A 16,651-nucleotide genomic window follows, 5' to 3' on the forward strand; every position below is an offset into this window, starting at 1 on the left:
TTAAATTGCTAAGCAAGTTGCAAAATTTCTAAATGTTTCAATTTCCTTCAGACAAGCCCCGATTGCTTACCCGGGTCTCTCCCTCCTTTTAACAATCTTATGTATTTCGTGTTCTGTAGCTTTCTACTGACGGTCAGTGGGCTGTAAATAAAGCCTATATTCATTCAAATTATAAAGAATGTGAATCTTAGGTTGTGTACTCCTACATCCAAGCTTTGAATCGCCACAGATGGCATATCCACAGCAGTTGATGTCTGTGTAATTAAGGAATTGTGAGTTAGCAATCCTGAATATAATTTGGGCTGTCTCAAGGGACATCGAGATGCCTCCACATTTTCTCCAGGCCAAGGCTTTGTTTTGTACAAGTAGCTCTAAGGCATGATGACGCAAAGCCTTTTTCTTCTTCTTTGCAATACATACACCAACAGATATGCACCTGGGAAGGGCAGGGAGGGTTTTGTTACCCAAATGCATTCTTGGACCACTCCTCATCATACACTTCTGTTTGCTGGGTACTGTTTCTCCCCTGAACACTCGTGCCTTAGCATCTTGTTTTTGCCCAGATCTCATAGATTCAAGGAATAGAACTGCAGGGTTGGAAAGGACCCCATGGGTCATCTAGTCCAACCCCCTGCAGTGCAGGAATCACTGCTAAAGAATCCCTGGCAGGTGGCCATGCAATCTCTGTTTAAAGAGCCAGTGTGGTGTAGTGGTTAAGAGCAGTGGACTCATAATCTGGTGAACCGGGTTCGATTCCCCGCTCCTCCACATGCAGCTGCTGGGTGACCTTGGGCTAGTCACACTTCTCTGAAGTCTGTCAGCCCCACTCACCTCACAGAGTGTTTTTTTGTGGGGGAGGAAGGGAAAAGGAGATTGCTAGCTGCTTTGAGACTCCTTAGGGTAGTGATAAAGCGGGATATCAGAGCCAAACTCTTCTTCTCTTTAAAAAGCTCTCAACGAAGGAGAGTGCACCACCTTCCCAGGGAGATTATTCCACTGTCAAACAGCTCTTACCCTCTTATTCTATATGATTCTTGCAATTTGAATCCATTGGTTTGGGTCTATGGAGCAGCAGAAAACTAAGCTTGTTCCACCTTCTATGTGACAGCCCTTCAGATATTTGAAGATGGCTATCATACAGCTCTCAGTCTTCTCTAGGCTAAACAATACCCAGCTCCCTCAACTGTTCCTCATAAAGCTTGACCAGTGGTTAGGTGTGATGTGAATTGTAGTCCAGCAGGTATCTGGAGGACAATCACATCAGGAGGTCCTGTGGAAAAGACCCCGTGGTACCCACCTAGATTGGAGAAGACCACACAGGCTCCTCCCACCCAGCGAGCCTCACCTGTTGAACCAGGCTGTGTGAAAAGAGACTGGTCCTGGTCCTTGTTGTGGCAGCTTTATTTCCAGACCCTCTTCTGTAATGCTGAAGGATGAAGCAGGGGAATGTGTCTTGAGTGGTAACAGCACACCATATGCTGCATGTCACCGGTACAGGCAGCTAAAGTGCACTGGAGGTATTTCCGATGACCACTGACCCGATCTGCAATGGAAAACTAGCTCAGACCCATCTCAGGTTAGTCTGAAACTCCATGTGGGAGCTTGAACAAGTCACAGCAGCATTTTAGGCCTTGGAACTCTTGACTCAGCATGTAAAGTATATAATAGCCCCCTGTTTTCTTATTTAAGGGGTACTGTTTAAATACAGCATTAATAATCCCAGCTGAAAATGTGCACTACAAGGATAGAGAGAGTGGTGGAAAAATGGACTGGGTAAGGGTGACGAAGGAGCAGCCAGACTGGGTGGCGTGAGATGCAGGCTCCAGGGACGACCCAAAGCTGAGTTTGGTCTAGTTCAGCACTTGTCTTTTATGCTGTACGGAATACAGGCATAAGAGCAATGCACACCGTTTGTAAATAGATTATAGAGCTCTCTGAAACAATGTTAGAGTAATAATCTGATTTCCACTATGAAGAAGGAGAGAAGAGGCTCACAAGCAGAGGAGGAATCTATTGGTTATGTTAAAAGGGTAAAACGGGAAGAAAGGTGATGTGCTCTGGCTTCTACACCCTTAATCCACCAGCGGTGGAAAGTGTGTCTCTGGGGGTGTCAAATATTACCAGTCTCTCTCCCTGGTTCTGCCCAGGCTGCTCTGTTGGCAAATCAAACAGAGCAAGGGTTATGACTACTGGCCACCCATTCCCAGTTTGGCGCAGAAAGTGGTACCTAGTGACAGTAGACTCAGAACTGTTTGTGGTAACCAGCTGCAGCATTATTTAGGATAACTTGGAAGTCACACTTTGTTCAGTGGGGCTTCCTTTCAGGAAAACGTGCAGCGTACATATTGAAAGCACCTTGTTTGCGGGGCCTCTTTTTCTGTGTGGATCCCTGCTTGTGGAACACTCTCCCCTGGAAGGCTCACCTGGCGTCTTCATCACATATCTTCATGTGCCAGCAAAAGCAGTGCTCTTCTCCCAGGCCTTTGGCAAATTAAACAATCTATGGCCTTTTAAATTGGGGGGGGGGCAGGGGTTATTGTTTCCGTTTGTTGTGACGCTAAGCGTTTTTGTGTTTTTAATATTGTAAACCGCCTCGTGATCTTGAGGTGAAGGGCTGTGTATAAATTTAATAAATAATAAGTAATTCAGATACCGAACTGCAATATATTTTGCACACCTTTCTGCTACATAAAATGGGTGTGGGGAGGGAGTTAGTATTTGAAGCCTTAAAGGATTACAGTGGTACCTCTGGTTGCGAACGGGATCTGTTCTGGAGGCCCATTCACAACATGAAAGGAATGCAACCTGCAGCGGTGCGTCTACGCACGTGCGGGTTGCAATTTTTTGCTTCTGCGCATGCGCGTGATGTCATTTTGCGCTTCTGCACATGCGCAAGCGGTGAAACCCAGAAGTAACCCTTCCTGGTACTTCCGGGTCGCCACGGGACGTAACCTGAAAGAATGTAACATGAAGCGGTAACATGAATGTAACATGAGGAATGACTGTATTGTGCCCTAAATGTATGTACCAATTTTCATTGTAATATCTATTACACAGGGTTCTGTGGCTTTGCAAGGTGTCTTGAAAACAAGTTTAGGGGGGTTAGAGGGGAGAAAACGCTGCCTCTCTTACTCAAATATCTCCCTGTCAAATCCTGGATCCAGCAACAGCTGAAGGGCACCGTGTTGGCTTCCCCTGTTTTAGGGGGAATCACCTTGAGCCAGTCATTGACACCAGAAACATAAAAGTTACTCTCTCATCTTTTCACCTAGTCACAAGTGTTGTGATTTCCTTTCTATCCCGTAGTCCAATATTTGGTGGTGTAGGTAAGACTGTGGCTGGCACGTCATCAGACCTGTATTGCTTCCAGCCCAGCCCACAATAATGCTTAGCACGGACTTGTTTTTTAAGTGTTCAGAGCACTTAAAACATTCCTGGCAGAGGCGGCATTTGAGTTGCAACAGCTTGACTGCCACCAAGCTTCCAGAAACGGTCAGAGTGAAGAGATCCAATCCTAGCATCCTTTGAACCGTATACCATGGTTCTCCCCGCACTTCCTCAGGATTTCCTCTGATTTTCTCCTCTCCCTTCCGCAGGCAGTAAGATGGCCGTTCGAAATGTACTCGTGACAGGCTGCTCTTCCGGCATTGGCCTCGCCCTGGCAGTGCGTCTGGCCAGAGACGAGCTGAAACGATTCCGAGGTGAGGAGCTGCCTGGATCCAGGGACCAGTTGGTAGGGAGCGGGGAGGGAACAGTGCAGCTCCTTGGAAGAATCAGAGCAATGGATCCCGTTCTTCATTCCTGAGTCTACTGCTGCATTCAGTCCCTGCCAGGCTGTGCACCCAGAGGTGCTTTTCAGTTCTACACTGAGGTGTGGATGTCTCAGAGGCAACTGCAGTTTAAACATGCAAAACTTTGGCACTGGTGTAAGAGTATATAAAGCGGATGGGTTAAAAAGCCATTTCCCTGTCAAGTCCTAGGCTTGTTTTCTTCCTGACAAGTTACCGTATTTTTCGCTCTATAGCACGCACCTGAGCAAAGGACGCACCTAGTATTTAGAGGAGGAAAACAAGTAAAAAATATTCTGAATCAAATCAGTGTCAGGGCTGAAGGGGGAAGCCCGGGGTTTCCCCATAAAGCCCTGGCACCCCCAAGCTAGAACAGCGAGACGCTGCGCAGCGCTCCGTGTCTCTGTTCTGGCTTCGGGGACAGCCTTTCAAGCCTCCGCAGGGCAGCAGGGTGCCTTCACCCTGCTGCCCTGCGGAGGCTTTGCACAGCTAACCGCGAAGCCTTTGGAGTGCAGTGTGAGGGGAAGGGGAAATGTTTGTGTGTCCTATGGAGCGAATGCAGGCTCCTTGGCTTCAGCGAAAGCAACGCATAGCCTCCGGAGTGTGGAGGGAGCTCTCCCTTTGCGCTTTGGAGGCTTCGCGTTGCTTTCGCTGAAGCCAAGGAGCCTGCATCCGCTCCATAGGATGCACAAACATTTCCCCTTCATTTTTGGAGGGGGGAAAGTGCATCCTATAGAGCAGAAAATACGGTAGTTTTCCTATATGCAGCCTTCCACTTTTGTGGAGACATTAAGCATTCAGTCTTGCACCTGCAGCCTGAAGTGGAACATGGCCTTGGATGCTACAGTTATTGTTTGGTATCCTGAACACTTTTGAGCGTTGTTAGATGCCTTCCCTAACAAAGGAGTATCTTGGAGTACTAACTCTAGTTGGTGCATGCCCCCTGCCCAACCCCACAGCCTTGAGTATTTCTGAAAGAACTCACCCCTCACCCTCAATATCCTAGTGGTGTCATATAACCCTTTCCCCTCGCTCCCTAGTTATTGCCACCATGAGGAATTTGGAGAAGAGTCAAGAACTGGTGAAGCATGCAGGGCCTGTGCTGGAGAAGACTCTGGAAATCAAGGAGATGGATGTGACCAGCGAGGAATCGATCCGACGCTGTGTGGACACCATCCCCCAGCGCAGGGTGGATGTGCTTGGTAGGAAAACTGTTCCCCTGCAGCCTCAGTATTGGTTTTGAGGACTTTTTAAAGAAGGAATTCAACCCTTAGAGGCGCACCTAATTGTGGTTGGTGCTGTGGTCTAAACCACTGAGCCTCTTGGGCTTGCCGATTGGAAGGTTGGTGGTTAGAATCCCCGCGACGGGGTGAGCTCCCGTTGCTCTGTGCCAGCTCCTGCCAACCTAGCGGTTCGAAAGCACGCCAGTGCAAGTAGATAAATAGGTACCACTGCAGCGGGAAGTAAAAGGCATTTCCGTGCGCTCTGTTTTCCATCATGGTGTTCTGTTGCGCCAGAAACAGTTTAGTCATGCTGGCCAATTGACCCGGAAAGCTGTCTGTGATCAAATGCCAGCTACCTTGGCCTAAAAGTGAGATGAGCATCGCAACCCCATAATCGCCTTTGACTGGACCTAAACGGCCAGAGGTCCTTTACCTTTACCTTTTACCTACCTAAATGTGTTGCTATTGATATTCTTAATTTAGAAGCTGGTCTTACCTCATTAAGTATTTATTACCCCCAAATTTGCTCCTTTGCCTCCTTCAGGTCTTTGGCACATCAGGTTCTGGTTAACCCTCTTGGCCTTTGTGGAAAAGTGAGCTTAATGGGGAGAAATTACATTGTTGGCTTTTCTCCTCTTATCTGCTGACACTGGAAGTAGAGCAAGCCAAATCTTTGGGTAAACAGAGAATAAAGGATATGAGAGTGTGGCAGCTACATGCATTAGCTAGCGGACCACGTAAGCCATGCTGTTTAAGCATGACTTGGTCTGCTTTTAACAATTATATGCCTTTATTTGAATGCTTCATCAAGACCTAAATACAGTAGAGCTGTTTTATTGGGTCATTTGAACATTTGGCTTTCAAAGAGAATAGGTGGCGAATCTCTTAAAAGTTTGTTTTATAGCTAGATATAAATCCTATGAGGTGGGAAAGATCTCCTGTGTGTTCTTTTTCTAAATCATGTTATCAGAGAATCATTATGCATTTTTTTAACTGAGATTGATTCCTGGTTTGTATCTAGAAATTATTTTAAGTATCTTCTCAGTAAATTTATTTCTGAGGTGATGAATGTCGTTGTCTCTTGGATCTGCTATGACCGTTTGACCTTACCTTGTCATTCTTTATAATTTGGTTTTCTTGAGGCCTTGGTTTTGTATTTTACACTTTGCGTTTTCTCTTATTGGTCAGTGTGCTGTAATAAATGCCCGTATAACAGACTACAGGTAGCTGCCTCCTGCTGCGAAGTGGGCAGTGTCTGTATTCTAACAAGACCTGATAATACAATTGTGATTTTGTTTCGGCACAGACAGGCCTGTGTAATGCTGGGCCCAGCCGGCCGTGGCTAAATTGTCACCCTCGCTCTGGATTGGACTTGGACCCCACAAGTATCTCATATTGTCCACTGTGGATTAAGCCACTTCATTAAACCACTGTACGGAGTAGAGCTTATGCCAATTCTCACGGCTCATTTGGCAGGCACAGTCTGGAGCTGAAGCAATCCAGGGTGCCTTTTTTCCTCACGCAAAAAACGCTTGCATGAGCGCTTCATTAAACGTACAGGTTGTGAGGCTCCACCCCATTGTGAAAGCCTTTGCAAGCAGGTTGAATGCGGATGGGGCAAGATGTAATCTGTGCTCACGGTGAAGCAGGCAAGCCCATGAGCATAAACCCCATGAGCGCAACATTGCAACAGGCCCAGACGGTCACAGGAATTCTCAGCTGGAAGTGGTGTGTTTCAGCAGGAGCCTTGTAGCTCAAACTGTGGGACATTAGCTCTTCAAGGAGCAACTGGTTGCTAAACCAGGTATCCAGCTGCACAGTATCTAGAGGCTGGTGGAAGGTAAGTGGCAGAATGAATGCCATCCTTTCATTATCTCCACTGATGGAAGACACCTCCAGCAAGGATATCCTCGGCCCAGTACAGTGGTACCTCGGGTTACATACCCTTCAGGTTACAGACTCCGATAACCCAGAAATATTACCTCGGGTTAAGAACTTTGCTTCAGGATGAGAACAGAAATCGGGCTCCGGCAGCGAGGCAGTAGCAGGGGGCCCCAGTAGCTAAAGTGGTCTTCAGGTTAAGAACAGTTTCAGGTTAAGAACAGACCTCCGGAACAAATTAAGTACTTAACCCGAGGTACCACTGTATAGCTGAAGGAGCATCTCCACCTCCATCGTTCAGCCCAGACACTGAAGTCCAGCGCCGAGGGCCTTCTGGCGGTTTCCTCAATGCGAGAAGTGAGGTTAAAGGGAATGAGGCAGAGGGCCTTCTTGGTGGTAGCACCCACCCTGTGGAACACCCTCCCTTCAGATGTCAAGGAAATAAACAACAATCTGACTTTTAGAAGACATCTGAAGGCAGGCCTGTTTAGGGAAGTTTTTTATGTTTGATGGTATATCGTGTTTTTAATATTCTCTTGGGAGCCGCCCAGAGTGGCTGGGGAAACACAGCCAGATGGGTGGGGTATAAATAATAATTTATTATTATTATTATTATTTATAATAATCATCTCTGAAAAGCACCACTTTGCCTTGTTCTCTATTGCTAACTGACTTCTTCCCCTTGCAGTGAACAACGCTGGTTTAGGCATGATTGGACCAGTCGAAAGCCAGAGCGTGGCCTCAATGCAGCAGCTCTTTGATACCAATTTCTTTGGCTTGGTGCGCCTTATTCAAGAAGTCTTCCCTGGCATGAAGCGCCGCCGACAGGGACATGTTGTCGTGATGAGCAGCGTCCTGGGCTTGCAAGGTGAGGCTCAGCCAGAAGGTGGCCTGGGGGGGGGTTGACTCTAATGCGGAGCATTTGGGTAGCAAATGTTGTTTGACCAACAGGATGATGGTGAGGTGAGCTCTGGAGGAAGGAAGACACAGGGTAGCAGTAGATTCCTTCTATTTCCAAAGCCCTCTAAATAAGAGTTCATTTCTCCCTTTTGGAACATAAGACACTTGTCTGCTCTGACTGAGAGTGGCTCTTGGGTCTTTCCCAGTCCCCTTGATTTTTTTATGGTGTTGCCAGGATGGATATACCTGGAACCTTCTGCGGACAAAGCACATGGTCTGTCAACTGCTCCTTGGCCTTTCCTCCGATCTCTCCCTACTTCGATATTTATCACTCCAATTATGCAATGAACCCCAAGCAGATCAGGTGACCACTAATTAAAATATCTAATAGAGGTCATGGAACCAGAGATGGCCACATTCAGTGCTGCTGCTATAAAACTAAGGTGATGAGCTCTGAATGAATCTAATGGCCAGTGTCTTAATATGCATATTTTAAATTAGAAGCTAAGGTCTTAACCTACATATTTTAATTGTTTTATATCTGTATTATTTACCGTGCACTAGCTTATAGTGCCCGTTCAGCCCGGACACCTGAGGTCCTTCCCTGAGGGTCTTCTGCTGGTTTCCTCACTGTGAGAAGTGAGGTTACAGGGAACCAGGCAGAGGGCCTTCTCGGTAGTGGCACCCATCCTGTGGAACACCCTCCCATCAGATGTCAAGGAAATAAACAACTATCTGACCTTTAGAAGACATCTGAAGGCAGCCCTGTTTAGGGAAGCTTTAATGTTTGATGTTTTAGTATGTTCTGATATATGCTGTGAGCCACCCAGAGTGGCTGGGGAAACCCAGCCAGATGGGTGGGGTGTAATAATAATAATAATAATAATAATAATAATAATAATAATAATAATACATGTATGTATACATGTTCTCTATTGCTGTATATGTCCGTATTTCTGGTCTGTGACCATAATAAATTCATTCATTCCCTACCTCAAGCCATTTTTAAATAACCTCCTACACTTTTTGAATGGTATTCCCCATAACGCCCAGCCTGCCACCCTTCTGTTCTCTCTCTTTCACTTTAGGAGAATACAAACATCTGCCTAACAGTACAGTGGTACCTCTGGTTACGTACTTAATTCGTTCCGGAGGTCCGTTCTTAACCTGAAACTGTTCTTAACCTGAAGCACCACTTTAGCTAATGGGGCCTCCCACTGCCACTGCGCCGCCGGAGCACGATTTCTGTTCTCATCCTGAAGCAAAGTTCTTAACCTGAGGTACTATTTCTGGGTTAGCAGAGTCTGTAACCTGAAGTGTATGTAACCCGAGGTACCACTGTAATCTTTAGGTGAGCTGGTTGTCCTGTACAGTGGTACCTCGGGTTACATACGCTTCAGGTTACATACGCTTCAGGTTACAGACTCCGCTAACCCAGAAATAGTGCTTCAGGTTTAGAACTTTGCTTCAGAATGAGAACAGAAACCTTTCTCAGTCCTCCCTGCGGATTCTGGGGGTTGAATCTGGCGTCGTCTGCGTGCAAAGCATATTCTCTGCCCACTGAGCTATGGTCCTTCGTTGCTATAGGGCAGACATGTCCAACCAGTCGACTGCGATCGACAGGTGGATCCCCAGGTGATCATGGTCGATCATGGGATCCTTATGGATCACGGCCTTAAAAGAACTGGGGAATGAATGTCTCCACCCCCACCCCCTCTCTCTGTTCCTCCGTTGTGTCCAGTGGGCAGTGTTTGTGGGTTTTCTGTTGGCGATCGGGAATATGACAATTGGTTCTAGCGCAAGGTGCGTTGGTTAGCGACAGAGTTTCAGTTGAGCGATGTATGTTATTTCCCCTTAAAAAAAAGCTCAACAACTCTGCTCAATCCCACCCCCCCAAAGGGTCAACAACAATGGGTAGATCACTGCCAGTTTATTAATACTGGGAGTAGATCGCAGTCTCTTGGGAGTTGGATGGGCCTGCTATAGGGCAAAGAGGTAAAGGCAAATTCTGCAAATAAAATTTGTCCACAGCAGGAAAAAGGGACCACAACGAAGGGGTAGCGGGCCTAAGATTGCATACATGGTGAGGTGGCAGGTCTTTTCTGAACCCAAGGAAGTACCAAGAAAGAAATTTAACACATCCTTCATAGATTTATCCAACAGTTCTGTCACGCACTGAAGCCCCTTCCGCTGATGACTACTCCTGAATAGGAGACATCTTATTGTAAAATCACATAAAAAAGATTTCTAATACATGCCTAGGAGCCTTTAGCTCTTTTCCAAAAGCCTTTTTTTGAACCCTTTAAAAAGCCACCCTTCTTTTCCGTGTTGTTCTCTCAGATGGTATCGTGGAATACCTTGCAAAAGCGATGTCTGCTTTGCTGTTGTTTCCTATTGCCTGAACAAGCTAATTTCTTTTTAATTGCTGCTCATAAAATAAATTGCCTATTCCTGCTGTTTTACTTAATCGGCCTAATGAATGAGGTGGGACTTTTATGCTAGCAAGATTATTTCCTCCCTCCCCTGGGTGTGGAATGGGCAAACTCCCACATTCTGACCATGGGCATAGCCAAGATTTATTGGGTGGGGGGCAGAACTGAGTTATCAGTGACACAATTGGTCAGTTAGTTAAGTATTTTTATTTATTTACTTGATGGGGGGGACAGCTGCCTCTCTGGCTATGCCCATGATTTCTGACTAGGGTTGTCACCTATTTCACCAACCCTGATCCTGTGCTTTTAAAAGCAATCTGGAATAAATAAATAAAAAATACAGGTAAATGTTGGATTCCCATCACTATTTCCATGCAGGAAAGAACTTTCCCTGCTTTACTTCTGTGTGTTGTCCCTATTGTTAAAAGCACAGGAGCTGGGGCAGTAAAAATGTTGGCAGCTCTGCTCCCGACTGGCAAATGGTTTGTGTTTGTTGTGGTGTTTCTTACAACCGTTCCCCCATGCCCAGAACAGGGATGGGGAACCTGCGACCGTCCAGAAGTTGCATCAGCCCCAGGCAGCATAGCCCAGTGGTCAGTGATGATGGAAGCTTCTGCTCAGCAACACCTGGAAGGCCCACAGTTCCCCCATCCCAACTCTGGAGCAAGAGGACATGCAGAGGAACCATCTTTCTCCACAGTTATTTTACACCTCTCATACCAACACTCCATTCCCTTTAGGTCTCCTCTTCAACGACATCTACTCTGCCTCCAAATTTGCCGTGGAAGGTTTCTGCGAGAGCTTGGCCCTGCAGGCCCTGAAATTTGGGGTCAAGTAAGTATTGGGGGAAAGTAGCTGTTTTACTACAAAGGAATTTCAGAAATAGACTGGAAAGAGAAGCTGCTGAATTGCAACTCATTACCAAACTTAAAACCATGGAGAGACCTGGTCTGAACAGAGACATTGGATTCTTATCTCATTATACATGACTAAGCCATTTCTCACCTTCTCACCCCTTGCCTTTTCCTGTAAGACCTATTACAGTCGTTAAGAGTCGTCAACAGGCTCATCTCAGCCATCTGCCAATCTCCCATTCCCACCACCCTTCTGAGTAATACCCCTCCCCACCTTCTCACCATATAGAAGGATCTGGCAACTTCTGTTTCAGTGTATCTGAAGAAGTGTGCATGCACACGAAAGCTCATACCAAGAACTAACTTAGTTGGTCTTTAAGGTGCTACTGGAAGGAATTTTTTTATTTTGACTATGGCAGACCAACACGGCTACCTATCTGTTATTGGGGGATTGTGAGACATCATGGCTGGGGTTCTCTTACCACTGAGCTAGACTCCTGCGAGCCAGGTTAGTGTAGTGTGGTAGGAAGCAGCCCTGGTGAATCAGTTCATTGGTCTGCCTCGCTCATGGTTGTCTGTGCCCTTTTCCCCCCTCAGATGTACACTAGTGGCCAAAATTGTGGAAACCTTTTGGGAAAAGTGTATTTCCAAGGTTTGGTGGCTCATAACTCCACTTATTTTGGAGTAATGCCATAAAATTATATATCAGTGGAAAGATAATGTAATGAAGAATGTAATACAACAAGGTTTGTTCAGTTGTCTGTATTCTATCAAAAGTTGTAGCCAAATAACCAGAAAAAGGAAGCAATACTTGCTTAGGTTGCTATGCAGTAGATTTCATTCGTTTGAATGTGACCAATGAGCATGAATGTTTAGAGAACCTATCAGGTGAATTACATTCTTCATTAAATTATATTTCCATTGATAATATAATTTTATGGCATTACTCCAAAAAAGTGGTGTTATGAGCCATCAAACCTCGGAAGTACACTGCTTTCAAAAGGTTTCCACAATTTTGGCCACTAGTAGAGTTGGACTCCAACTCTCATCATCTCCAGTCAGCATCAAGGATGATGGGAATCGTAGTCCAAAAAGATCTAGAGGGCATCAGGTAGGAAGAACCTGATTTATACACACACGTGTGTGTGTGTGTGTATTTAAACACACAGGGTAGTAATTAACTAATGAGTCCCATGTTTCTCTCTCTTCTTCCCACCAAAATAGAATTGGCTTATTTTTCAGCATTCTGATAGTTTGCTCTCTGATTCCCATACTGCATAAAATTTTAGCAGAGTTCTTGTTTTATTTTACAACTTTTTCCAAGATTCTTATAATAACTTAACCTCGTACATAAGTATTCTGTCCCATGTCCTTCTTTTGCAGGCCTTTAATGGCAAAGCGCAGTGATTCTTCACGGTTCTGTCCCTTATGTTTGTGCAGAAATCAACATGCCATTTCATGAAATGGTTGTTCGCAGCCCGTTCTTCAGTCCTGTTAGATTTCCAAAGCAAGGTTTGATCTCCCACTGGAGATAATTTAACAGCACAAATTCTGTACAGAAAGGCAAAACCAAGACCAAGAGTCAGCATTAAAACGGATCAACAGACCACTAATCATTAAAGGCCTATCCAAAAAGAAAGTCTACATAAATGGTTCAGATACCTAGATCTGCCCTGTAGTGACAGGAAGCTTAAAAGACGACGACGGAAAAGGCTTGATCAGCAGGAGCCCACCAGCCTTCCAGGGGGCTTCTGATCCAACAGTTCTTAAATTCATTAGAGGAATTCCTAAAAGGTCTCAGAATCTAGAGGAGATGTTTTAATAAACTAGATTACAGGTGCTAGGGAGCATGGGACATTATTTAAATGCTGGAAGCTTCTGGTTAGTGGTTTAAAAAAAATGCTTTAATGCCCAATCCTACACACATCTGGTTGGAAGAAAATCCCATTGAGATCATTGGGACTTGTTTCCATGTGTATCCATCCCATAGCAGGCAAAGAGCAGGCACATAGAGAGGTCTCTTTCTTCCTCTCTATCCTTAGGTTAGGAGGTCTGTGTGTGTGTAAACATCCCCTACGCCAGTCCTCCCTTTTGCCCAGATGCAAGTTATTCATGTTCCCAGTGGAACTAAGATCAGCACATTTGCAGCATTCTTTTTCCACAGTGAGAGGCTTTATATAACAAATAACAGAGGCATCTATACTGGACATGCGTAGGGGAGTAATAAAAGGTCACACCATGAATTGTTGGGTTTTTTTGTAAGGGGTATATGCTGGCTGTGTATGATACTTAAGCAAAGGGGGAATTTTTACTGAGATACATCAATAAATTAGATAAGAATAACGGTGGGCACCTGCAATCAAATATTGTCAGGTACCCCTAACAGGAGCCAAACCTTACGCCAAACAATAAACGGACATAAATCTGACATCAAGAATCACAAAACAGAGAAACCAGTAGGAGAACACTTCAATCTCCCAGGACATTCTATACAAGATCTCAAAGTAGCTGTTTTACTACAAAGGAATTTCAGAAATAGACTGGAAAGAGAAGCTGCTGAATTGCAACTCATTACCAAACTTAAAACCACGGAGAGACCTGGTCTGAACAAAGACATTGGATTCTTATCTCATTATACATGACTAAGCCATTTTTCACATTCTCACCCCTTGCCTTTTCCTGTAAGACCTATTGCAGTCGTTAAGAGTCGTCAACAGGCTCATCTCAGCTATCTGCCAATCTCCCATTCCCACCACCCTTCTGAGTAATACCCCTCCCCACCTTCTCACTATATAGAAGGATCTGGCAACTTCTGTTTCAGTGTATCTGAAGAAGTGTGCATGCACACGAAAGCTCATACCAAGAACTAACTTAGTTGGTCTTTAAGGTGCCACTGGAAGGAATTTTTTTATTTTGACTGTGATAGACCAACACGGCTACCTATCTGTAACCCTAACAGGAGCGTTTGTCTTCTGTGCTCTAGCCAGCCTGGTTGCTTCCCCTCGAGAATGATATTGTCAGGCTGGGGGAAAATTAAGAAAAAGGCAACTGAGATGCACAAGGGGATGGAGCGAGTCCCCTATGAGAAACAGTTGCTGAGTTTGGGACTTACTTGTTTAGAGATGTCAAGAGAAGTGTATAAAATTATGCATGGCACAGTGAAACTGAATAGAGAAAAGATGCCCCCCCCCCCTTTTCTCGTGAACATCCAACAAAACTGAATGTTGGAAGATTCAGGACGGATAACTCCATGAAGCGCATAGCTGAACTATGGCACTTTCTCCCACAGGAGGCAGTGCTGGCCACTAACTTTGATGCCTTTAAAAGAGACAAATTATCAGAGGATAAGCTATCAGTGGCCAGTAGTCATTAAGGCTATCCTCTGCCTTGAGAGTTCAGGGCAACCATGCTTCTGAATACTAGTTGCTAGAAGCGACAGGAGGGCCCTGTTGTGGGAGAGGCGTGGATGGCGCTGTGGTCTAAACCAGTGTTTCCCAACCACTGTTCCGCGGCACACTAGTGTGCCGCGAGATGTTGCCTGGTGTGCCGCGGGAAAAATTTAAAAATTCGAAAGATTTTTTTTTTTTAAAGTCAAATTTTCGATTGGGGCGCCGTCACTAGATGACCCCTGGGGTTCCCTCCCTCCCGCTCTGCGCCTCCCTCCTCCTCCTCCTCCTCCGGGGAGGCCCTTCCTGGCTCTCGGCCAAGGCTTGGCGGCTGCCACTCACTCACTCGCTCGCCCACCCGTCCCTCCATCCCTGCACCCGGCCTCTCCCCCTCCGTCCCCGGCGCGGGGGCTGCCGGGATCCGTAGTCCCCTCGCCCTTGGGCTCCGCGCCCGCGCGGGGTGCGCGAACTACTTTTCCCAGCGTGTCCTGGTGGGCCGGGCGTTTTGTTTGAAGTGCTCTTCTCCCGGCCATGGAATGAGCGCAGCGGCGGCGGCCGGGCGGGCAGGGGCTCTTCCGCGCAGACCCCGCGCAGCCTGCCTGCGCCCCCGCGGAGATCGGGCGGCAGGATGGAGCCCGGGGATCCCCGCGGAGGCGGAGCGGCGGAGGCGGAGGCTGCCCCCCAGGTAGGGCTGCGTCGGGGGTTTTTTTATTTTTGCAATGCTGCATCCGCGCCGGAGGGCACGCATCGGACCGCGGGGAGACCCCTTGGCGGGCGTGCAAGGCAATGCATGCGTGCAGGCGTTGCATGGAGTGCAGTGCAATGCAATGGCAACGCGGCGCCCTGCATGCATGCATGCAATTTCCACCGGCGCTCCGGACTTGGCAGGTGAGGGGGGTCCCCAGTGGGCGGCAGAGAGAGCCGGGAGGGCGAAGGGGAGCCGGGGGGGAGCAGCGCTGCTCCCCGAGCCGAGCCCGGGGGGAAACTTCGGCGTCGTTGCGCCGGGTGTTGGAAGCGGAGGCTGGCGGGGGCCCCTCACCTGCAAAACCTGGTCGCCTCTCATATATTTCGTGCATTGCATTCATCGCCCGCTTTCTCCTCCAAGGAGCTCCCGGGGGCGCGCGTGGTTCTCCCCGTGTTATCCTCGCAACAACAGCCCTGCGAGGTGGGTCAGGCGAGTGGCCCAAGGGAGCACCCAGGGACTGTCCTGGCCAGGTGGGGTGATTTGAACCCTGCTCTCTGCCCGGTCTTCGTCCTCATTTAGCCCCCACATGTGCATGACTGTGCATGACTGAGGATTTCCCCCCTCGTCTTGGCTATGGTGTGAGTCTGTGCTGTTAATTAATGGGGTTCTGCCTTCGGAGAAGATGAGCCAGCCCTCAAGGAGGTGATTATGTAATTTGCTAGCAATTCATGTCCCTCCCGGCGTGACGCTGCGCGCTGACGTCACGGGGCTGTAATGGTGGTGTGCCTCGAGATTTTTTTCATGAAACAAGTGTGCCTTTGCCCAAAAAAGGTTGGGAAACACTGGTCTAAACCACTGAGCCTCTTGGGCTTGCCGATCGGAAGGTTGGCGGTTCAAATCCCCGCGACGGAGCGACCTCCCATTGCTCTGTCCCAGCTCCTACCAACCTAGCAAGTAGCTAAATAGGTACCACAGTGACAGGAAGGTAAACGGTGTTTCCGTGCGCTCTGGCTTCCGTCACGGTGTTCTGTTGTGCCAGAAGCAGTTTAGTCCTGCTGGCCACATGACCCGGAAAGCTGTCTGTGGACAAACGCTGGCTCCCTCGGCCTGAAAGCGAGATGAGTGCAGCAACCCCATAGTCGCCTTTGACTGGACTTAACTGTCCAGGGGTCCTTTACCTTTAACCTTTACCTGTTGTGGGTTTCCCACAGGCATCTGATTGGCCGCTGTGAGGAGAGGACGCTGGACCAGGTGGGCGATTGGCCTGATCCTGCAGGCCCTTCTTACGTTCTTCTCTTTGTCATTACATTTCTTATTTTCTTATGTTTGGCCCCCTTGGGAGGAGGGCAAACAGCTTTTCAGGAAGGACACTTCTGTTTGGTCTTTCCTGCCTAGAAACAACTTCCTGTTGCATTATTATATCTGAGCTAAAGTGCTCAGGGTCAGCACTAAACTGGAACACTTAATTGCTATATATTTGTGTAGTGGTTTGGAGTTACTCG

At 47.2% G+C, this 16,651-nt stretch overlaps 1 protein-coding gene across 2 annotated transcripts in view; it reads left to right on the forward strand.

Moving 5' to 3' along the window:
- The window catches only part of LOC308576490 (retinol dehydrogenase 8-like), a 29,315-nt gene that overhangs the window by 1,555 nt on the left and 11,109 nt on the right, over positions 1 to 16,651 (forward strand). For both annotated transcript variants that reach the window (XM_081175878.1, XM_081175877.1), the window contains exons 2-5: positions 3,597 to 3,701; positions 4,829 to 4,990; positions 7,581 to 7,760; positions 10,965 to 11,058. In XM_081175878.1, coding sequence (XP_081032004.1) covers positions 3,605 to 3,701; positions 4,829 to 4,990; positions 7,581 to 7,760; positions 10,965 to 11,058 — 533 coding nt within the window. In that variant the 5' untranslated portion in view covers positions 3,597 to 3,604. The remainder of the gene's footprint in view (positions 1 to 3,596; positions 3,702 to 4,828; positions 4,991 to 7,580; positions 7,761 to 10,964; positions 11,059 to 16,651) is intronic.

Source organism: Podarcis bocagei, assembly GCF_964188305.1.
Source record: "Podarcis bocagei genome assembly, chromosome: 17".
In the NCBI taxonomy this organism is placed as follows: domain Eukaryota; kingdom Metazoa; phylum Chordata; class Lepidosauria; order Squamata; family Lacertidae; genus Podarcis; species Podarcis bocagei.